This window comes from Gordionus sp. m RMFG-2023, chromosome 1 (genome assembly GCF_954871325.1).
Source record: "Gordionus sp. m RMFG-2023 chromosome 1, tfGorSpeb1-WG-v2, whole genome shotgun sequence".
NCBI lineage: Eukaryota > Metazoa > Nematomorpha > Gordioida > Chordodea > Parachordodidae > Gordionus > Gordionus sp. m RMFG-2023.
This window is the reverse complement of record NC_088775.1, coordinates 32,758,459-32,782,462: the sequence shown is the minus strand read 5'-3', so window position 1 is coordinate 32,782,462 and position 24,004 is coordinate 32,758,459. Positions and strand designations below refer to the sequence as shown.

Here is a 24,004-nt window from a genome sequence, read left to right as displayed (position 1 = left end):
CACTGTTCAAATAATGAATGACATCGGATCGACTGATAAAATATAACAGCGGAACGGAATGTAATAATGCACATATAATTTGATTTAAAAATTTGTTTTTACATTAACAAAAAAGTAATGTCCTAGCTCTAACTCATTAATTGTTTTAAACAGGAGCGCGGTTACTTTTTTTTTTATAAAAGAGTTGACTTTTTAGGTTAGTATAAAGCATTACATTTAATGCATAAAATTATATATAGCGCCATCGACATATGATTATTGAAAAAATATGAGTTAATAAACAAAAGTAAAAAATTGCCAGTCATTTTGAAAATTTAATAATTTAATATTAAATTTGCCACTGGACATGTGAAAAAATCATCAAATATTCTTTACTGCGTAAAATATGGGCCATTTTGTAAATATTGCTTTAAATTTTTTTAATTAATAGCGTATAAATGCAAACCCTATAAGCAGGGATGCGAACCCGGTGAAATTTTTGCAAGGGTTCGGTTCGGGTTCAGTTTAAAGCAATGACATATAATAATACTTAGACTGACAATTCATTCATTAAAATCCATTTTTAAGCATGTATCAATTGAAATCATCTGGAGACGCCATTAACACCATGTTGAATACATCGATGATCATTTGTCTTCCAACTAATTCTTAATATAAGTAATGCTATGGTTATATTTATATTATTTTACCTAGTCAGTTCTTAATATCATGAGTCCATTATTAATTTTTATTTTATATTTAATATGCTACTGATACAATTTTATTAATCAAACATTATATTTTATCAAAAGCATTTATTTTTATTTTCTAAATTATTAATATTTACATTAATTATAATAATATAGTCATATCTACTAAAATAAGTTTAAGCTTTTTATTTGTAATATGCAGGTTAGCAATATCAGCAATTTTTATTCAAGTTTATTAGCAATCTTATTTACTTTATGCAATCATATATATCTAAACTGAAGATTCCATATAAGATTAACAACTGTCACAATTTTTTAGGTTACATATAAATTAAATATTTTATAAAAACTCATGAAATTAAGAGTTTTATTTACTTATGAACTGTCCAGCCTGGCCCAGTTTATTATAATTTTGCTTTGCATGGCTTGGATCATTTTAATTTGTTTTAAAATTTTGCCTAGTAGGATGTTTTGTAATTCTTAAGTATTTGGAGTCAGCAAATACAAATAAGGCCAGGTTAGAAATAATTTATTTTTATAACTTTAAAATAATTTTATTTTAGTTTTTTAGATTCCTCTTTCAAAAGGATTAACAATTCAATCAACACATGTACAATTATTTACTATTTTAAGCCTTGATGAAATGTCCATTCAGTGACTAATTCATTGGTATAAAAAAGAGTTTCATGGATATATAGATTTTGGTAATGGAATAAAACCTTCTAAATCTCTATCTGAGCCAGCAAAGCTTTATTCCTATCGCAACATATTCTTATTTATTTATCAGAAAGAAATTCATATAAAAATAATGCAATGAACTCAAAAATATCCTATCAATTATTATTAGTTATATTAATAAATCTTGTATATTTTGATAAAAATTATACATTATCTAATAAAGTTACTAAGAGTTATTAATTTTTATGATTAAAATGATTTTTATATTATTCATAATATATTATAATTAAAGAAATAAAATACTTATGAATTTAAAATTTTAATCATTAGATCTTATTAACTATTAAACCTTAATTTAGCAACCCCATCCCAGTTATTGAGAATGTTTAAAATATTTTTACTTTTATTAGGATATCCTATTCCCATATATAATCTTATCTCTTGATATTTATTTTTCCAATTAGTTTTATTTTATTTATTGTTTTTATCATTCCTTGTTTGTAATATTTTTGGTTATTTTTTAATATGGCTTTTATTATTTTGTGTCCATATTGGTATTTACTTATTTTATCATATTCTCATATGTATTTCTTACAAAATCATAACCTAAATATAAAAATGTACAAGAATTGAATATATTTTATTATAAAATTAAGTATATAAATTTTTCCCATAATTTATTAAAAATTGATATAAATGTATTTATAAATAAATACTAAAACTTATTTTAAAAGATATGACTATATTATTATAATTAATGTAAATATTAATAATTGAGAAAATAAAAATAAATGCTTTTAATAAAATATAATGTTTGATTAATAAAATTGTATCAGTAGCTAATTAAATATAAAATAAAAATTAATTATTGACTCATGATATTAAGAGGCTGCTTTCATAGTGGAGACGGATCCGATTTCACGTCAAAACATCTGATTTGACGGCGTCCGACAAGGCTTTCATAGTGATTTTTTTTTAACGTTTCAACTTAAAACAGATTAGACATTATTTTATTTTTTAAAATGAACCAATATTCTTTATTTAAATTATATATGATATATGATCTCTTATTCAAGAAAGAAAAAAATATAGTTAATTCGAAAAGGAGGAAGCATATTTTACTTTGCTGCCAAAATTACTTATAAATGACCTCAAGTTTTATAATTACATGCGTATGAAAAAAGTGAGTATATTTGTATATATAGTATTTTCACTTTAAAAAATAGATCTTATTAAAAATAAAATTACAAAAAAGAAAACTATATAAATTTATTAAAATTAGTTTATTATATATATATATATTAAATTAATTTTATAATTAATATTGAGATATAACCCTAATATTACATATAATAAGAATGAATATTTACAATAATTAATATAACATTTAATAATGAGTTAATTATAATAATTAGGCATTTAAAAATCATTTTTATGCTAATTTCTTGATACTTCATTTGATCTAGATACCTAGCAACTGGTAATTCATATGTCACCTTGTCATATTCTCATAAACTTGGGGTATCAACTATAAAACTAATAATAGGAGAAAATACAAAAGCTATATGGGATATTATTCAACCCATCCATATGAAGGTCCCAACATTGGAGATGTTTGAGGAAGTTGCTAAGGGCTTTGATGAAAGGTGGAACTTCCCAAACTGTATAGGTTTAAATTTTATTTATATCAAACAAAAGATAATTATATTTTTTATTTTATTATTTCATACTATATTATTATTTTAATATTTTATAAGGTGCCATTGATGGGAAACATTATAAAACAAAAAAGTCTCCATATTCTGGAACCCAATTTTATAATTACAAGCATGGATTTTCAATAATCCTTCAAGCATTGGTGGATCATAATGGCAAATTTATGGTTATAGATGTTGGCACTTATGGAAGCCAAAATGAAAGAAAATTTAAATATAATAAGTTTTGATCTTGTTGGTTCAAATTATCCTTTATGGAACCAACAGAGTATTAAAAATAGTTCTGATAAAAATAAAAATATAAGAAACTTATTTAGCAATTATTTTAATAATAGACATTTGCCCTGGCAAACTAATATATTAAATTAATATTTATTTTTTCAATATTTTGATTTTATATGTATTAAATTTCTTTATATTTTTTTGGTATATATTTTCTTTTTATAAAAATACAAGAACTTGTTCATAAAATAATTATTTTGTACCAATTTCCCATGTTTTTGTTTAATATATTCTTAAAAAAAATTTATACATGTAAATAAATATTATCAGCTATTTTATTAAATTTAAATACTTGGTGAATGGGTAATAAGATTTATTAGAAATTGATACTGAGGTCTGTATTACTACTGATTTTTGAATGTGACATTTTTTAAAGAAGCTTATATAAGAAAAGGATCCTGAGTGTAAATATCTTGCCTACTTAGTAAGCCTTGACTAATCAAATTTATTTTTATCAGACCTTTCCTGATATGGTACTTAAAATGATATAATTATAGGTCAGGCTAAGTTTAAAAAGCACAAAGCAAATATTTATTATTTTGTAATAAAAAAATTATAATATGTTTAACAATTATAATATATTTATTTAAAAATATAAATATTAAAAAATATATAATTTATTTTTTTAATTGACTTTTATATAAAAAAATCATTTGAATAATGTTCATTTTCACTTTATCTTTGTGATCCTGTGGTAAAGATGACAATTCTTCATCTATAAATTTAGCAAAATCACCTAAAAATATAAAACAGAGGTAATGAATGATCATATTGTTTGCTCAATTATTGATAGTATTTAATTTAATTTAAAAAATTAAGTTTGCTCCTAAATAATTTTTCAAAGATATTGATTAACATTGTAATACCAAATTTAAGAATTAAATAGTAAGCTTAATCTTTTTATCTTAATACTTAGATGAGATATATTAATACAATAAATTTAACTCATCACCTAAAAAATATAAAACAGAGGTAATGAATGATCATATTGTTTGATCAATTCTAAATATATATATAATTATTGAAAGTGTTCAATTTAATTAATAAAATATATTCAAAAAAATTTATGTTATATTTATAAAGTTTTAATACCTGATTCACCAAATTGTAGGTCTAAATTTATCCAAAATTCTGATTTTTTGCGTGAATCCTTGTAACTTTCATCAAATTTATCATATATAAATTTAGATCCTCTTACAGCTTCAATTAAATCTAACACATTAATTTTCATTTTTAACATGAACAAGCTAAATTATTAGAAATAAAAAATTATATTTAGTTATTTTTAACAAGGTAGAGTAAAAGAGAAGATAAATGGATAGTTATGATAAAATGCTATTATAATTAATTCAAAAAATTCTATTAGTTTAATGTATATATGTATTATGATGTTTGAATATTAGAATTAAAATAAAATTCTACTTAGTTATGATAAATAAGCTTAGTTTTTTAACAAGGTATGTTACAAATAGAGAAGACAAATGGAAGAGTAAAATTTAACTCATCACCTAACTATTTAAAAAATTCTATGTTATATTTATAAAGTTTTAATACCTGATTCACCAAATTGTAAACCTAGATTTATCCATAATTTATAACTATAAAAAAATTATAAGTAACGTTATAACGCTTTATAAAATTTGCCGGATCAAAAAGTCAAAATGTTTTGACTTCAAAATTTGCCGGATCCGTTTTCAAGACGGAAGGTATCGGAACGGACGCACTATGAACGTATATATCATTTTTAATGAGATTGACTTTTGACGGAACGGATGTAAAAATCGGATCCGTCTCCACTATGAATGCAGCCAAGGATAAAATAATTATTATCTCTTATCTTATCTAGTACGTTGGGCATAGACCTGCCCAGCGAACGCCGATTTTTTTTGTCAAGGATACCAACAAACTTTGTACCCAGTTGTAGTTTAACTAAATGAGTGGAACTTACCCTTTCCGATATTGTAATAGTAATTAAATAATTATTATTATAAAATATAACCATAGTATTACTTATATTAAGAATTGGTAGTAAGACAAATTATCATCGATGTATTCAACATGTTGTTAATGGCGTCTACAGCTGATTTCATTGATACATGCTTTTTAAGAATGAATTGTCAGTCTATCAATGACATATAATACTTAGACTGACGATTCATTCATTAAAATGCATTTTTAAGCGTCGTTAAAAGCAAATCAGCTGGACCCGCCATTTTGGTAACCTATACCATAATTATTTTATTGAAGATATTTTAACATTAATATTTTCTTAAAAAGTATTTTAATAATTTATGAATGATAAATATTTTTTTTACTTTTATGGAAGTAGACTATGAGCTATTGTTGTGCAATTTCATGCAATTCAAAATCTATTAATAATAATAAAAAATCCTTTCATAGGTAGATTTTAATCATATTATTTATTATGTATAAAGAATATTTTAATATTAAATTTATATCCAGATTCCCTCTAAAGAATCCTATCTTATTCTAAATGGTTAACAATCAATAGAAAAAATTTTAAACACCAAATATTCGAAAATATGTGGTGAACATTTCACCAGTGATTGCTTTATTCCATATGTTACAGGGATTAGAAGTTTAAAGGAGATCTATACCTACCATTTTCAATAAACCCATTCCTCTTCAGGATGTATGATTATAATATAAATATTTTATGTTCCTAACTCATGCAATATAGTTATGAGGGGAAACATAGAGGATTAAGTCCATGTAAACTATGATTCCCTTTATAATTGAGTATTTTAATAAATAAAAGATATCATTTTTTACAATAATGTTATATATTCTCTATAAGCACCCACCTCCCCCATATATTCAAATACCTAATATTATTATTTCCAAGCTGATATTTTATTTATATATTTATTTATTTTAAAATATTTTTCAAAGATTACAAATATTCTGAGTTATAATATATTTACAATTTCAAACTCTATAAAAAACAATGATCACACCTATGCTGCTAATAACTATTCCTTAACCAAAAAGGTTAAACATTATTACTTTATAAAATAATAATATCATTATATAATATATTTTTTTAAGAGAAAATATTTTCCAAAAACAATAGATACCCTTAATAATCTTGAAGTTGGAAATTTGGAGGAGCCAGTTACCTATGTAAGGCTATTTGTTACTCTGTGATTTATTGTTTTTCTATATTTTAATATTTATTATAAAATAACAATATTTATATTATATAAAATAATTTTTTAAGAGAAAATATTTCCCAAAAACAATTGATACCCTAAATAATCTTAAAGTTGGAAATTTGGAGGAGCCAGTTAGCCATGTAAGCTTTATTTGTTACTTTGTGATTTATTGTTTTTCTATATTTTAATATTTATATTATATAAAATAACAATATTTATATTATATAGTTTTTTAAGAGAAAATATTTCCCAAAAACAATTGACCCCCTAAATAATCTTGAAGTTGGAAATTTGGAAGAGTCATTTAGCCATGTAAGCCTTATTTGTTATTCTGTGATTTATTGTTTCTATATATTAATATTTATTATAAATTAACAATATTTATTTTTAAAGAAGAATGCAGATCTAAGATATAAGATTGATCCTATATTTTCTAATTATCACAATGATCATATATACATAGCCAATTTAACAGTTTTATCAAGGAAGGTTAAATACCAAGATATATATATATATTCAAAAATTAAGAAAAAAAATGAGGGCCTCATATATAAGGGAAACTAGAAAAAATCGGAAAATTATTTTAAAATCCATTATAAAACCATTAAAGATTAAAAATTTGATATATGGTGAAGGAGAGGATGTATTAGAAATTTTTTTTACAGGCATTCCTTTAACCTTTGTTAAAACTCAATTACGCAGTGGAGGCATAAAAAATCAACGGAGAATAAAATATACCTCAGAAATGAAACAATTTGCATCAACTGTTCATTTTTATTCCCCAAAAGCTTATAAATACCTGAGTGATCAATTCTCTTACCTTCAGAATCAACACTGAGAACTTGTAGCCGACAAATTAATATAAGGCCAGGTTTATCTTTATAAATAATAATTATAATAATTTGATTTTAGGTTTTTTTGTTGCTTCCTTCGATAAGATTAAAAGTTTTCAATCAGAATCAAAAGTCCAATTATACACTATATTAAGCCTTGATGAGATGTCTATTCATCATCATAAACATTGGGATAAAAAGGAGTACCATGGATATGTCGATTTAGGCAATGGAATAAAGCCATCAGAATCTCTTCCTGAGGCTAGACAAGCCCTTTTTCTTATGGCGACATGTCTTAATGGAACATGGAAAATTCCAATAGGATACTTTTTAGTATCAAATGTTACTTCAGACTTGTTTGCAAATATAGTGACTAATGCACTACATTTACTACATGACACTAGCACCATCTGTAAAGCTATAGTTTGTGATGGTCTGTCAGTAAATATAAAAATGCCGCCAACTACTTGGGGCATCTTTAGATCCTGATCACTGTGTTCCTTATTTTATTCTCCCGAGCAATTGTGATGAAAAAGTATACATAATATTGGATGTATGTCATATGATTAAGCTGCTAAGAAATCTTTTGGGTGACCAAAAAATTTTAATTAATAATGGATCAGTAATTAAATTACTATTAAAATATTTAATATTATAAATAAATAGATAATAAATTGGAAATATATAACAAATCTTCATGATTTGTAGGATAAGGAAGGACTAAGTGCTGCTAATAAAATTCATCAATCTCATATAGACTATCACAAGCAAAAAATGAAAGTACAATTAAAAAAAACAATACTTATATATTTTTTTAAAGGTTAAACTTGCTGTTCAAGTTTTTAATACCTCAGTTGCAAAAGCTATTCTTTTAGTACAGGAGCTAAAAATTGATGGATTTGAAAATTGTGAGAGCACCGTAGACTTTATTCAAATGAATGATCAGTAATAAGATCAATTAATATTATTAATAATATTTTTCTAGAATGTTTGACTTTTTAAACACACGTAACATACTTGCTAAAGGGTATAAAACCCCACTAACTAAAAATTAACTATCATACTATGAAATTTTTTTGGAAAAGTGTATCTTAACCTTAAAATCCTTAAAAAGTGAAAACGGAAATTATGTTTATAAATCAAATAGAAAAGTCTGCATTATAGGATTAATCTTATCAATGAAAAGCTTTGGGCATTGGGAAGGAATTGTTATTAGGACCTAACCCCAAACTTAAGTATTTTATTTATCATATTTATTTTGCATTTTTATTGCTTTTCTTATTTTAGATACCTTTTAACTTACAAAACCACTCAAGATCATCTTGAGCTTTTCTTTAGCTGTTTATGAAGCAGAGGGGGCTTTAACAATAACCCTTCAGCTTATCAATTACGATCAGCTGTTAGAGATGTAATGATATCAAAATTGGGAGCACTATCCACAGGGAATTGTATTCCACTTGATAATACAAACCTTATTTGTGGAGATTATCAAAAAAATGATAATGATGATGACCATATTTATCCTATAGATAATTCATTTATAGATGTGCCAAATATCCCAAAATTATCACTCTTCCTTGATAATGTTGCAACTTATATATCTGGATATATAATACGTAAACTTATATCTGAAAAAAGGGTAAAATGTTATAATTGTATATCTGCCATGATTGATAAAAATTGTGAAAATAACGAGAGCTACAATTTGATTAGATTAAAGAATAATCAAGGATTAATAATTTCTTCAAAAAGTGTATCAAAATTATGCCAATTAGCTGAAAGTGCATTTCAAATATTTGAAAAGAATAATCAAATCAAAAAATCATTTATATTTAAACGCATATTATCATTTGTTATATCTAAAGTAATGGAAAATAACATTTTTGATGACCTGGTAGATCACATGCTAGATCAGGAAGCAGCATTCAGCCACTACCAAATATTAATAACATTAATAGTAGAACGCTATATAAACATTAGATTATATCATTTTGCAGATATACAAAACAAAAAATCAAATACCAACATTCGGCAGAAGCTGACAAAAGCAATTTTATTTGCTGGAGAATAGCTTATGATCATTTTTAATTTATATTTGGTTTTTAAAATGATATTAAATTTATATTGTAAATGTATATATTTAAATGTGGATACTATATCTTAATGATTTTTGTAATTTATGCATTTATTTCTATTTTTTAATTTATAATAAACTATTTTTTGTACAAAAAAAACAAGTTGAATAAAATAAATTTAATTATTATTTAATAGATATAAAATAGAAATATTTTTCCCTGTTTTTATCAACATTTATTTTCATTAAAAATTCTATAGTATATTAAAAGGAAAATTATTGTTTTTCATCATTTAATTAATAAGTCCCTAACTTTTTATGAAATTCTACAAAAAATAAGGAGGTAAGATTAAACTAAATAGATCTGAAGTGTTAAGGTCCTTTTTTTTTTAATAAATGAAGTCTTATAATGTTTTATTTTTATTAATCTATAATTTTTGTGTTTGAAAAAATATAAAAGTGATAATTTTTTTGAATGATAAAATAAGCTAGATAATATAATGTAAATAATCACCTTATAAGGTTAGAAATATTTAAGGGTTAGCAAAGTCTCAAATAAACATAAATTCAAGCAATGTGTTGTATATATCTAGCTTATTAGATATTTTAAGAATTGAATAGAAATTTAAAACAATTATATTATCTCTTAAGAAAAACAAATAAGATAAATAAGGTATCTTTATTAAATACTATATAATCAAAATACATAAGATTTACTAGTAGCATGATAAAAATATATATTTTAATGAAAATTATTATAACTATCTAAATCTCATAATATTTTAAATTATTTGAATATGGTTCTTTAAATACATATTTCCTTGGAAGAATAGCCTTGAAATAATTGTGAGATAGGATATTTGAAGGTACCATTAATGCTTATAGATGTGGAATTAAAGGATGTTTAGTCAGATATAACATAAAAAAAATTGGATATTGTGGTGATGAAAATGTGAAATAAACAACTGTATTAACATTATTCTTCTTAAAAATGTTGTTAAATTTTAATAATGATTCTAGAGAATTATTATATAGGTAATGGTAACTTGCTTCCTTATTATCTAGATGATAAGGCAATTTTTTAATAAAGTTTCGTTTAAAATTTTGGGAGGGCCTCCTTTGATCGTAAAATGGTCCATTTGGTCCATTTTAGGTCAAAATGGACCATTTTTTCATTCATATGAATTTATAGGTTAGGGTATTCATTTCTTCTTTTAACAATAGTCTTAAATTATCAGCTACAATATTAAGCATAATGTTTTAAATGATTTTAATTTACCGCGATTAAATAGACCAATCAGATAAAAATGGACCAAATTTACGATCAAATGACTTTACGATCAAAGTTAGGCAAATCAAAATTTTAATGGTATAGGCAACCAATATGGCGTCCCCAGCTGATTTGCATTGAGGTACACTTTTAATGAATGAATCGTCAGTCTTGGTACTATTATATGTCATTGGTCTAGGTATTATTATATATCATTGGTTTAACAACATCAATTTAACCATGATAGGTTAGAAAGGCTGATTTTACTCAAACCCAATTCAAGAATTTCCTTTCAGGGCAATCTAATTGTTTATTGACTGAAGATTGGAAAGAGATAATAAATATTGTTGAAATTTTAAAACCACTAAAAATCGCAAATAAACGATTACAATCTGAACAGTTAACATAGACAGATTTTTATGCAGAATGGTTAAGATGCTGCATTGAACTAGAAAAAATAAAACCATATATTCTTGGAATAAGGGTATATAAAGAATGAAATTCTCAAAGCTACAATATACCTGGACCCATGATACAAGGTTAATTAAAAGTTTAGTAAAGCAATTTTTTTGGATTTATTCTAAAATTGTTATTTTATGGAATCATCATTTATTTAATTATAACCGGTATAAATTTTTAAATATTATAGGTATTACTTAGTGATGATAATAAGATTTGTGAAAAAAAAGACTATCTTATCAATTTATGGAGTAGGATAAAAGCATAATAAAGCCGATTTTATCTGATGATATTAGTTACGATGAAGTTATGAACAAGGAGATGATCTAGAAAATTGTTATAACATAAAGAAATACAGGAGAAAATACTTAAAAGAGGGCCAACGATTTCAAAGAAAAGTATTGGAGCTACAATTTCCAAATTTGGCGATTTTAAAAGATTTAGATAAGAAGGAAAATATTTTGCATTTTTGGGGACTGCTAAGCTGGAGCACCCTGATTTATATATTTTATTCAAAATCTTATATGCTGTTCCTGCAACGCAAGTTCATATTTTCACATAAACATATTTAATATAGAATAGCTTTGAAAGATTTTTTTACATTTGAAATTCATTCTATAAAATTGATACATGACTATGCTTTGTATTTTTAACTATATTTTGCCTATAAATATAATAAAAAATTTATTTTTTATACCAAATTTATGTTAAGTTTTTTAATTATATAATTTTCTCTATCAATTCAATAATTCTTAAACCCGAGCTGAACCGGACCCAAAAATACTTAACTGAACCGAACTCCCCTATTATTTTTACTAGCTCTTTCCAATCTTCAGTCAATAAATAATTAGATTGCTCTGAAAAAAAATCTTCGATATTGGGTTTGAGTAAAATCAGCTTCTCTAACATATCATGGGTTAAATTAGTGTTGTTAAACGGCTCGTTATGAGCCAATTTTTAAAAACGGCTAACTCAATATTTTAGCGCGAAAATATTGCCCAAGCCTCGAGATTTCGCTAATATCTATCCAAACCTTTGTTCCATCTACAAACAAAATCTTAAGGCTGCTTGCGTAATACTAATTATAATGATATATTGAGTTAGCCGTTTTTAAAAATCGGCTCAAAACGAACAACACTATGTTGAATGTCATCGGTTGCCATCTAACACAAGCTTAAGGAGTTTCATAATAACATTTGATAAGTGGGATGTTTTAATTGCTCCTAGCTCATCGTACAAAATCGGATAGGATAAAAAAGTTGATAAAAAAATATTCTGTATGTCATCGATATCATATTTATAAATATTCACATCCATATTTTCATCATCTGCTGATTCACTTCTTATATCATAATCTTTCAGGCTGCAAGAGCTTTATATCTTTGATAAAATTTGCACCATTGTCAGAAATAATTGTGTATATTTGTTCAATATTAATTTTTGAAAAGTTTTGAGTATATTCCCTTTTATATATTCTCCTGTACTTTTTTCTATTGACAAGCGGGGAAAATATTGCCCTGAGAATGGAGTCGCTAGTAGTCTGTATTGTCGTCGGTAGTATGATAATAATATTTTAGAATATGAATAAAGTTTTTTATTAATTAAGAACTTTAATGATGTAAAAAAATAACTGATTGTTTTTTATAATATAAGATCTCTTTATAAATCCAAAGTAAATCAATTATGTAAAATGTATCTCATATAAAATAACGTTTTTATATCACATGATTGCCTTAAACCTTCATTATCTAAAATGAAAAAGTATATTACAATAAAAATATATATCGTTACGAATATGTAAAACTTTCTTTCAGCTCTACAATTCCAAGAGTTCTTAATATTATAATGAACTTTAATATAAATCGAATATTTACATTAAGAATTGACCTGTCTAGTCGTTGAACTGCATCACTTTTTAAACTTATTAGTTTTCCTTCTACTTCTCTTGATATTTTATCTCTAATGAATTGGGCTGTTTAATTAATAGATCGGGATAAATTATTTTAGTTGATAACTAAAATGAGCACAGATAAAGCTGGGTTTATGATTCTTTGAAATCCTGAATCTTCAATAATTGATAGAGGCCGATCATTTACATTAACAAGTTCTATGATAGAACTCATAAAATCATTAGATGTTAAATTTATATTTACAGATTTATTTTGGAATTTGCAAATAACACTTCCTGATATTTTGTTTTTTCATTCAAATAATTTAGATATTCATTGTTGTGATTTCTCTCCAGATGTCTTTCTAAATTTGACAAATGATTACCAGACATTTTTAATTTGCAATATGAGCATACCGATTTATTTTCTATTGTATCAAGAGTAAAATGCTTCTCAAAATTATTTTATCTTTGATATTAAATCTTTATAATAAAATGATGAATTGAGGAACATTTATTATACTTTCAAATAAAAGAAAATTTAAATGGCAATGATTTCATAGAATTAAGAAACAGATTTAAAAGTTTAATTTCATTTATAATATGCACTTCATTTATATATGGTAAAAATTAATCTGAACAAAAAATAATTATTAGCATATATAAATTATAAAATGATTTTACAAAAACTGCACTGCATCTTTGTTTAACAATTTTTAAGTTAGATTTTGAGAATTTTTTAAATTAACAATATCCAATATAATAATTTTTCCTTTGACCTGTTGACTTTCATTTTCCTCTAATTAATAATCTTTGCGAAAAGGGTTTAAATTAAAAATAAATGGCGCAAATGAATTTAATTGTTTAAAATTTATTAGCACTCTATAGGAATCTTTGAGAATAAATTTAAAAAATGGCGTAAATGAATTAAGTTGTTTAAAATTTATTAACAGTTCACTTAATTGAAAATATTATAAAATCTTAATTAAATTATTAATATTTGTATTTACAATTATATAAATATCTTGATTTTAAACAATACACTGCATTCAACCCTGGTTTATAAAAAATCTCGGGTTCAGTTCGGGGTTTTAAATTTTATAAACGGGGTTCAGGTTCGGTTCGGGCTCAATTTTTTTCTCAAAAACCGGGTTTTCTTTTCCGAGTTAGGTTTGAATCCCTGCTTGTCAGCCAAATTTATCTGATAAATGCAAAGGTTTTCCTTTTATATTAATGTAAAAATTTAATTGTATGATACAAATCATTTTTGCAATATACCAGATTTATATTATGCGCAATGAGTATGATTTTATATGGGCATTTCCTAAAAAAAATGTGATCTATGTCATACTAGTCTATTTTAATAAAATAAATAGCTGCAGATAATTTTTAACCCATCGTTTTTATAAAAAAAATTTTTTTAATATAAAAAAAACACATAATTAGAATAAACCTTTGAAAGGAAACGCTAAAGGCTCGCCAGATAAGGGATATGGTAGACGAAACCCCTAATAAAAATGAGGTCGTTAGTAAAATAATTTTTTCAAGGGGCCGAATTATCTCCAGTGCCCTGAGAGCAATCCATAAACATATAAGCAATTTAATTTTATGAGAGCATTTATTCGATGATAACCTTAATAACAAAATAATATTATAAAAAATTTATTTATATTATATATTTTATATCGTTTTAAAATAGACATATTAAAATTAAACCATTCTTTATATATTATATCGGTTGCGTTTATAAGATATATTCGCGGAGATGTGAATTACTTCCTATTCAATTAAGAAGCCATTAATGTCAACAAGACAATAGATCAATTGCTGATAAAAGTGACGTTTAATATTTATAAGCAGTAATGTTGACAAGTGCAATTTTTTTTGGTTGTTTCAAAAAAAAAACATATTTGTTTGTTAAAGCATTTTTTAAAACTCTTTCTTAAAAAAAGAAATATTTAAAACACAGGTTACTTTAATTAGGGCTTTATATATTGTCAAAGTGGCTTATATGAATATCCTTTAAGTAACTCAGGCCTATCATTGAAGGGGCTGAATTGGTTTAAGCCCTGCAAAATATAAGATAAATATAAAATGGTTTTAAAAAAATATATATGAACATGAAAATTATTATTTATATTATAACAAAAAAATAATATTATTATTAACAAAATTATATGAATGGATATTATATATATATAATTTCAACAAATTATCTCTTGAATCATTTGGTGGAGAGTGGGATAATTTTAAAAAAGGAAAAATGAACAATGAATAAAGATAATTATTTTCAATCACGCTCACGCAAGCTCTTAGCGTGCAAAAATGTATTCAGTTTAAATGCCTTTAGGAGTTATTTTTTTTAATTTTTAAATCAACAATAATTACATCTCAAAAAATATAGAAGGTTAACAATGAATTAATTAATATAGTGATGGAAGATAAATAGCATTGTCTCGGTTAATTCTATTTATTTTAATTTTTTAAAGAAGAAATCTTGGGTTTGAATGTATTCTTCATTTCAATCATAATCCGAATCTGGCTCATCGGCGTAACTTTTCAATCCCATGATATCCTTGTAGCTTGCGAAATGAGAATTCAGGTGAAGCATAGAGTTTTCTTGCAATTGTAGCCATTGTTTATGTTCCACCGTAGCTTGTTCGAGTCTAGCCTTTTCAAATAAAATTGATACATATTAATAAATAAGACATGAATTATTTATCACATTCATACAGATGCATAAATATATTTAAAAATTATGATACGTTGGGAATGGTCTAAGAAAATACTTTTAGAGTATGTATTATTTTAATACTGGAAACTTACAAATGATAAGAGATTAGTGTTACTATATTTTTTAAAAAAGGTCCAGATATTGTTATAATTTTAAAATTCAACGATTCCCTTAAATTCCTTAGAAACGGTTGGTCAAATATAAACTACGCCATAGTTTAACTAAATTAAAATAATGTGAAGGTCTGCAAAAGCGATTGAATTTCCAATTCGAGCTGAACATAGTTTAATTGTGGTTAATTAATAAACTATAAGAATCGATCCATTTATAAATAATGTACAAAATGGGTATGAAAGTTATTCGAAATTAGAAAGCCTAGATATTATTATTAATGATGCGCATCGGTCAAGCCCGCCCCGAATTGTTTTTTAAAAAATTACTACCCGGCCCGATACCGAACGAAATTTTCTAATTGTCCCGAAAATAAAAATTATTCTTCCGTCCGGCCCGGCCAGAATTTTTTGAAATTTTCTTGCAAGAACTTTAAAATATATATCAATTTATTTGACAAAATATAATATCAGTTATAAATTTAAACCTGCCCTGGCCCGAAATTATTTTTAAAAAATAGACAAGGGCCGGGCCGTGATTTGCACATCTCTAGTTAATACTACTCTGAAAGATAAAGGTGAAGAGAAATATTTGTTTACTTTAAACTATCCAAGTTATAGGTGGAAATAATTTTTATTTTTAAACTACCCAACTATTGAAAATTATTATGATTAAAAAACAAAGGTCCAATTAAATTGCGCAATTACCCTGGCTGCCGTTTCCTCCCTTCCCCTTGTCATAATTGAAGATTAAGTAATTCATTTTTTTTAATTACAAGAAAATTTTAGTGACGCCAGAGTTTACAAAAAATGTTAGTATATAAAAGTAACGTATTAAAAAAAATTGAATATTTATAGAGTCTATATATAGGCTATTAAACTATATAAAACAAACTTTAGCGAATAATTCTTCCTGCTGCCTAAGCAATTCTTCTTCCGGGATACCAAGATTTTCGAGTCGATGGCTTTTCCGCTTACGTTTTGCCATTCGGTCCTTGCAGTCGTTCAATACGATGTTAGCGTCTGGAACGAAATCGTGGAATCCCAAATTTTGTAGGGCTAATAGTAAACAAAATTAATAATAAAAAGAATGTAAAAATCTTTCTTTCTTTATAATATAACGCTTCAAAATTTTTCCTTAACTTGAATACCAGACCGCCACTTAAAAACATTGTTTTGTTTGCTTGGACTTGAAGACATTTAATACGAGGCCTAATTATGACTTGTCTAATGTTTACTATTCCATTCCTTTTAATTCAAATACTGATTAGGGCAACATTCTACGTATGTTAAACCTGCAAACTAAATAAATTTTATTTGGAGGTTGTTTTGGCCTAATTTTTTGTTGTTTTATGTAACCATATGTGTCCTTTTTATCAGACTTGGAAGTCAGCCAGGATAAAGCCCTGCCCTAAGTATATGAGTAGAATCATTAGTTTTTTTCAAAACAGATCCAGTCCCCGGGCCTAAAAATATTTTTTTAAATTAAAACCCGGATTGGAGCTACTTTTCAAACATAAATCCTAATTATATCAATTAATCAGTAGGAAAATCATATGAAGGAGCGTTTAATTCTCATTTAGGGTTTCAATTTCACTTTGAAACAATTTATAAAATATTGCCAAAATTATTTAAAATTAAAATAACGAAATTTTAAAATTACCGGGGTATATCGAAAATAATCAAAAATAAAAAATCCGGTGGAGTTTACAAAAAAAACCCCAAACAGTACTAAAAAATGAAATCAGGTCCTTAAATTTCGAATTCTAAAAATCTGTGAAGGCTTTATCAAGCCTACATACTTTATAAAAAATAATTAACTGCTTTGGTTGAATAAATAAAGCTAGACCTTCTTGGTTAATAGAAGAAACCAATTGGACTTTTGAGCAGAGACATTACCAATATAAAAATCAGTAAGGTTGCAAATCATTGGTAATGGTTGATAGTATAATTGAAAACCAAGTAAGAGATAATAATTTTTATAATAAGAATAAATTTTTTATTAAGTTTGCTATAGAAAGTTATCTCGCGTCCAATCTATCACAAAAAAAGCATGATTTTCGGACTATATCCTATATCTGGTCAAAATTTTTTCGAGATTTGTAATTATATTATAACATCTAATGAGGACTGTTGTGAAAAAATATATTGGAGGTCTTTCGGTCCACTTAATGTAAACCTTTGACTATATTATATTTTTATAAGAAAAAATTTAGATTTCACTTATTTTTTTTATAAAAATGTTTTTTTTTCAAAATAATTCGAATTATATTTATGTGAGAACAGGTATATTTGCAATGAGGTTGGGGTGGGGGGAGATTCTCCCCTTCTCCCTTGGTTATGCATCTGATTTTTGAATGAATATTTGGAATAACTGACATAAATACCCTGGACAAAATTACTCTGAAAAAAAGACACTGACAAAAATACCCCAATTTTTGAAATTTTATTAATAAAAACAGGGAAAATTTTTTAAATTGCCATTTTTTAGGCATTTAAAATTTTTTTAAAATTGTGATTTTTTTGTGAAGTGTCTTTTTATTGGCTAATTCCATACCAAATCGATAACTAGTCCGACCTTATTAATTTTGATAAAATTCACTGAATGAACATTTAGAAAGCATCAAATCTAAAATTTTAGTCTCCAAGTACTAATAGTTTCTGAGATATCAATTTTCGAAAAATACGATTTTTAAAAATTGGGATAAGTTAAAAAAATAATGATGCTAAAAATAAAGCTTATATGTTATTTTGTAACTTTATTAAAGGTCTTTTATAAAATAATAATCTTGCGGTTTTTATTTAGGTTGTAAATTTTGAACCTGAAACTCCAGGTGTTTCGCTTTAGGAATTTTTTGAATTTAATATTTTATTATTCACTTATATTATATTTATATGTAAAAAAAATTTATACCTGAAACAGCCATAGGTGTTTTAATAAAATAACGCATTTTTGTTATTAATTATTAAAAAAATTTCCCATTTTTAAACATAAATAATAAGATTTACTAGCATTAATAACATTTTTTCTTATTATTGATAAATGATCCCAGTATCTGCGGGAAAATATAATAATTAAGTGTTGAAAGATAAAAGCCAGTTTTCATACCTGCGCTATTAATTAATTTTTACTTTACGAATGTTTCGATATTAATTATATTTTTTTCATAAAACTATAATGTATAAATATAAATGGTCAAATCCTTTTAAAGAATCTAAGCACTTTCATTATAAAATGAATCTGCCAAAAGTAATGAGATGGATAACTTAATAAGAAGACATATTTTGATCAATGCCGTAGGCGTTTATCACAAAAAAAATCTGAAAATATAAATTCTAACAGCAAAATAAATAATATCACCACAGCATCCATATGTATTCAATATTACTTTAAATGAAATTGGAATCTTCTATTAAGGAAAAAAAACTTACTGAAAAAATGATTCGAAAGCGAAAATAACAAAAGCTATTTCAGAAATAATAATTAATAATCCAGAATAGGTTAGTTATCAAGGAAAACTTACAAAAACCTTATTCAGATCAAACAATTATGCCAGTACAATTTCATAAATAGGCTGAAGTCCTATAAAAGGTATAAATTTTTATTATGCCATCATAGAGCATAAGACAGAAGAGATAAGGCAGTAAATTTATCTCAATATCTGGGACATAAAAAATTCACGCAATGTTTTTAATCGGGTTAACTAAGCTCAATGCTATATAATTCAAATTCGCAGAAGTTTATTTATTGTGAAGAATATAGTAAATCCATGTAAGGATCTGCTAATTGATGAAATTAGAGGATATGTGACCTGTATGTAAGAAAACGATTAGTGGTTAGGATTTGTGAAAAAAGTTGGCAAAAATAGAGATGAAATGAAAATAAATTTTCTACACTCTAAAAGTCGAGTAAATACTTTTGTTTATGCCGAGACACCAGATCTCCTTCGTACTTATCATTTATTGCAAAACGAAATTACCAAGGCATCAAAAATACTTAATTTAATGATAAGCCGAAAATAAGTAAAATCTTTCATGAATTTTAATTTTTCTATCATATTTGCAAAAATATTAAAATAATTTTTTACAAGAAAAAAATTATTATAAACATAGCTACCTAATTTCATTTCATAATATTAATGCTGGAGAATCTTATAATTTATATTTAAAATGGAAAAAAATTTAAAAAACTGATAATTTTAACAAAAATATGTTATTTTATATAGGAGCGCCATCTATTTATGAAAAAATATTCATTAATTTTTTTAAATCATGAAAATTAAAAACCCATGGCTGTCTCATGTTAAAATATTTTTACATATAGATATAAGTGAATAATAAAATATTAAATTCAAAATTTGGAAAGCCAAACACCCTGTAGTTTTCAGGTTCAAAATTTATAACTTAAATAAAGACCACAAGATTATTATTTTATAAAATTCCTTAATATTTAATAAAATTACATATAACTTTTATTTTTAGCATCATTATTTTTATATTTATTCCAATTTTTAAATATTTTTCAAAAAAAAGTCATTTTTGGCACTTTTGAGTTTGACCATTGATATCTCAGAAACTATTAGTGCTTAGAAACTAAAATTTTAGATTCTATGCTTTATAATTATGTTCTCTCAGTATGCAAATTATCAAAATTAAAAAGGTTGGGCTGAAAAGTTGTCGATTTAATATGGAATTAACCCCACTGTCTTTTTAACCAGGAAACTTATGTCAGTGTTTTAAAAGTAATTGATTTATTAAATAATATTTATTACCACACCCTTTTAAAATTGATATTGTTTATTTTAAATATGATCAAGGGTTTTTATTATAAAAAATAATGATTTTTATTCTCTAATTTTAAATTGTATGTATAATAATAAAAACCAATACCAATATAAACCAGAACATAGTGAGAAATTAATTAGAGATCTGCAAAAGTAGGCCCAACCCATACCCAGCCCAAATGGGCTTCAGACCGGGCTTAATATTTTTTATGAAAATTCGGGCCAGGCCAGGTCTTTAAATTTTTTTAAAATATATCTAAATTTATCAATTTTATGTTGAATTTTTAATGTAAAATAAAAAATATGTGATTTATTTATAGAAAGTAGATGCCATATAACATATATCGTTTATTTTGAGTAATTATTATAATTAATTTCTATATTTAAATAAATTAGGGCCAGGCCGGCAAAATTTTTTAAAAAAATCTTGAATTCGGGCTGGGAAAAACATTATAAAAAAATTTTGGGCTGGGCCAGGCTTGAAAAATTAGGCCCGATGCAGATCACTAAAATCATTAACTTAACATTTTAATATTCTTATCTATTTTTATGTTCTTCCAAATTTAAATTATTTCCACAATCTCTTGAATAAAAATTTGATTAAAATAAAAAAATTTGATTTTTGTGGGAAAAATTATTAATATTTTAAAGTTTACAAAATTACTTTTTTTGATAATTTTTCATTTTTACACAGCCTCATCCTTTTTATTAATTAATTTTTGAAAATTTTATTAAAAAGTTTAAATATATATTAATTTTTTAAATTTACCGAATTATTTTCTATTTCTTACCAAAATTTTTTCATTCTTCAATTCCATAAAATTTCAGTAAAAAATAAAATTATATTCTAAAATTTATACAATATTTATATGGGGGTAATGTTGTTAAATGGCTCATTTTTAAAAATGACTAACTTATTATTTTATCCAGAAAAATATTACACAAGCCTGAAGCTTTATCTCATAAATGGCACAACAGTTTGGGCATCTATTAGCAAAATCTCATGCTTAAGCAATATTTTTTATTTGCCAATTTTAAAAATCAGCTCAAATCAAGCCATTTAGCAAAACTACTTGAAGGGCTCAAATTTTTTTTTTGAAAATAATTATTTTTAACTATAAAGAACTTTTTTTAGGCATAAAATTTTTAGGGATTTGCCCCACTCCCATAATGAGCTACTGCATAAAAGTACATACTAAATTTTAAACAAAAAATAAAATTTTAATTTATAAAAATTACTATATTTTTAAAAAAGGAGTTTGTTTGGTACTATCTATTTTAATATAACCTATTAAATCTAAATAAAGAGGACCTAAGCCTGGCCAGCACTGGAACTAGTTAAATACTATTTTAATATAACCATCATATATAAGAATGAAAGACCCAGGTAATTGAACTCATTAATAACAATATTTTAATATAACCCATCAGTAAATAGGGAAGATTCAGGCCTGGGCAGTAATATATATTAAAATTTATAGTAAGTTAAGTTTTAATGTGCTTTATAGCATTATATATATTTTTCATACATTTTTATAAAATTTAGTTTACCCCAAATTTGCTTATATTTAAAAAAAGTTATTTTTACTAGTGTATATAAATTTTTAACCTGTGAGAATATGCTCAGGCACAATAGTTTTTTTATCAGATTCATTACATATTTTATATGCTTCAGTAGATATGAATCGTATAAAATCAGAACAACAGTTTAAAATTAATTCACGAGTTTCACTAGCAACTCTTACAGAAGGAATCGTTTCTTTAAAAATTTTATTTAAAATTGCTCTCGGAATAGTTGGTTCATCATCTTCTTTATCTGCCATTAATATTTTATCCCAATAAAAGAATGTAAAATATAGCTCTGTGGTAGAACATTTATTAATTCATAAAAGCAATTCTTAAAATCTATTGAATTTATCACAAAATATTTTTATATGACACCTGACGTGTAGCAGACTTAACATTCTTATGGCCAGATTAGATTAGTGAGTCAGGTTAAATAATTCGATATACCAAACTACCTTTATACTTACACATATTTTTAAAATAAATTTTTCTAAAATTTGACGTCTATAATATAAGTAAAAGAATTACGCATTTTTAAAATAAAAAAAACACGTTATAGACAGGGGCGTCGCTAGCCTATACAATCTCGGGGGGGGGGGGCTCAGCTATAAAAAATTTTATGGTTGGCATCGCCCTCCATGCCCCCTAATTAGCGGGCCTTTGGGCCACTTTTGCCCAGCGTTTGGCCGGGTTTTTTTATTAATATATTATACTTTTTTTTAAATATGTTAACTCTGAACAATTATTATGAATTTTATATTTTGTCATTTATTATATTATGCATACAAAATAAACTGGCATATAAATAATTGAAACAATACAAGACATTTCTAAAAATAATATTTTTTAATACAAAATCTATTTATTACAGTATAAAATATTTTCGATTACTGATATAAAAAAAATTTGCGTCTAAAGAATTACAAGTGATAAAAAAGATTAATAAATTCATACATATGCCTCAATTGATAATAGTTTTTAAAAGCCACACAATGCAATAATATAATTCTTAGCAACTTACATTGACAAAAGATTATATCAAACTAATATAACTGTTACCCAAATCAACAATTCTTGAAGAAGAGAATATAAACGACCAATCCAAATCATAAAACTATATGGTGGTTAGAGCTTCCTATTAGATGATATGATGGAAGCTAAAAAAGTAATTGAGAAAATTATTGTGAGATATTAAATTTCTAAAAGATTATCATTCATTTTAATGAAATATAATATATAAACGCATTGGCGTACTGGGGGGGGAACAGGTGTCATTGATGTCTACTTACTTTTTATAAAGAAATCTCTTATACTTATTTGGACCTTGAAAATATATTTAGGAATAGGTATGATAATAAAATTTAAAAATAAATATACAGTTGATTAGTCATTTTGAACTCGGCTAATTACAATATTAAATTTTTTAGTTTTCAATTAAAAAATGATTATATTTATTTAATTAGGGTTATCAAATAATTTAAATAATAATAGTTAATTAAGCTTCAACTGTTAATGCTAAATTAATATTTAGTGAGTGATATTGACATTCTATTTTTAACACAAAATGATTGCAAGCTGATAGTGAAAATATAATGTATATGAATTTAACTATTCTAATATTAAAAATAGTATTCATTTAATAAATATTTAGACAGTCTATTAATTTTTAAATAGTATAATTAAATCTATATATTACTTAATAGAATTATAAAAGAAATCGTTCAGAATGCTACAATTCCTTATTTG

The 24,004-nt window shown here is 24.9% G+C and overlaps 1 protein-coding gene and 2 long non-coding RNA genes across 3 annotated transcripts; 1 reads left to right on the top strand and 2 right to left on the bottom strand.

Moving 5' to 3' along the window:
- The first annotated feature begins 438 nt into the window (after nucleotides 1–438).
- LOC135932027 (uncharacterized) lies at nucleotides 439–3,627 on the top strand. The gene is made up of 4 exons (XR_010573253.1): nucleotides 439–657; nucleotides 2,444–2,550; nucleotides 2,834–3,036; nucleotides 3,125–3,627. It is a non-coding gene; the product is annotated as an uncharacterized LOC135932027 (long non-coding RNA).
- A 379-nt stretch (nucleotides 3,628–4,006) lies between these two features.
- Nucleotides 4,007–5,155, bottom strand: LOC135922281 (uncharacterized). Its single transcript, XR_010570826.1, has 3 exons — nucleotides 4,919–5,155; nucleotides 4,457–4,611; nucleotides 4,007–4,100 (listed from the first exon to the last, which is right to left on the bottom strand). It is a non-coding gene; the product is annotated as an uncharacterized LOC135922281 (long non-coding RNA).
- Nucleotides 5,156–14,845: 9,690 nt separating this feature from the next.
- On the bottom strand, nucleotides 14,846–22,594 carry LOC135931673 (protein Dr1-like). The gene is made up of 3 exons (XM_065468937.1): nucleotides 22,302–22,594; nucleotides 16,804–16,967; nucleotides 14,846–15,735 (listed from the first exon to the last, which is right to left on the bottom strand). Exons 1-3 carry the CDS (start codon nucleotides 22,513–22,515, stop codon nucleotides 15,586–15,588), a joined length of 528 nt encoding a protein of 175 aa, XP_065325009.1. The 5' UTR covers nucleotides 22,516–22,594; the 3' UTR covers nucleotides 14,846–15,585.
- Between the last annotated feature and the right edge of the window lie 1,410 nt (nucleotides 22,595–24,004).

Excerpts from the sequence above, each read along its gene's own strand:
- LOC135931673 (XM_065468937.1), bottom strand. The coding sequence starts at position 22,515 with ATGGCAGATAAAGAAGATGATGAACCAACTATTCCGAGAGCAATTTTA. Across the intron at positions 16,968-22,301 it reads GCCTGAGCATATTCTCACAG|CCCTACAAAATTTGGGATTC; the intron begins GTTAAAAATTTA and ends GTTTACTATTAG. Across the intron at positions 15,736-16,803 it reads AGGAAGAATTATTCGCTAAA|GCTAGACTCGAACAAGCTAC; the intron begins GTTTGTTTTATA and ends TTATTTGAAAAG.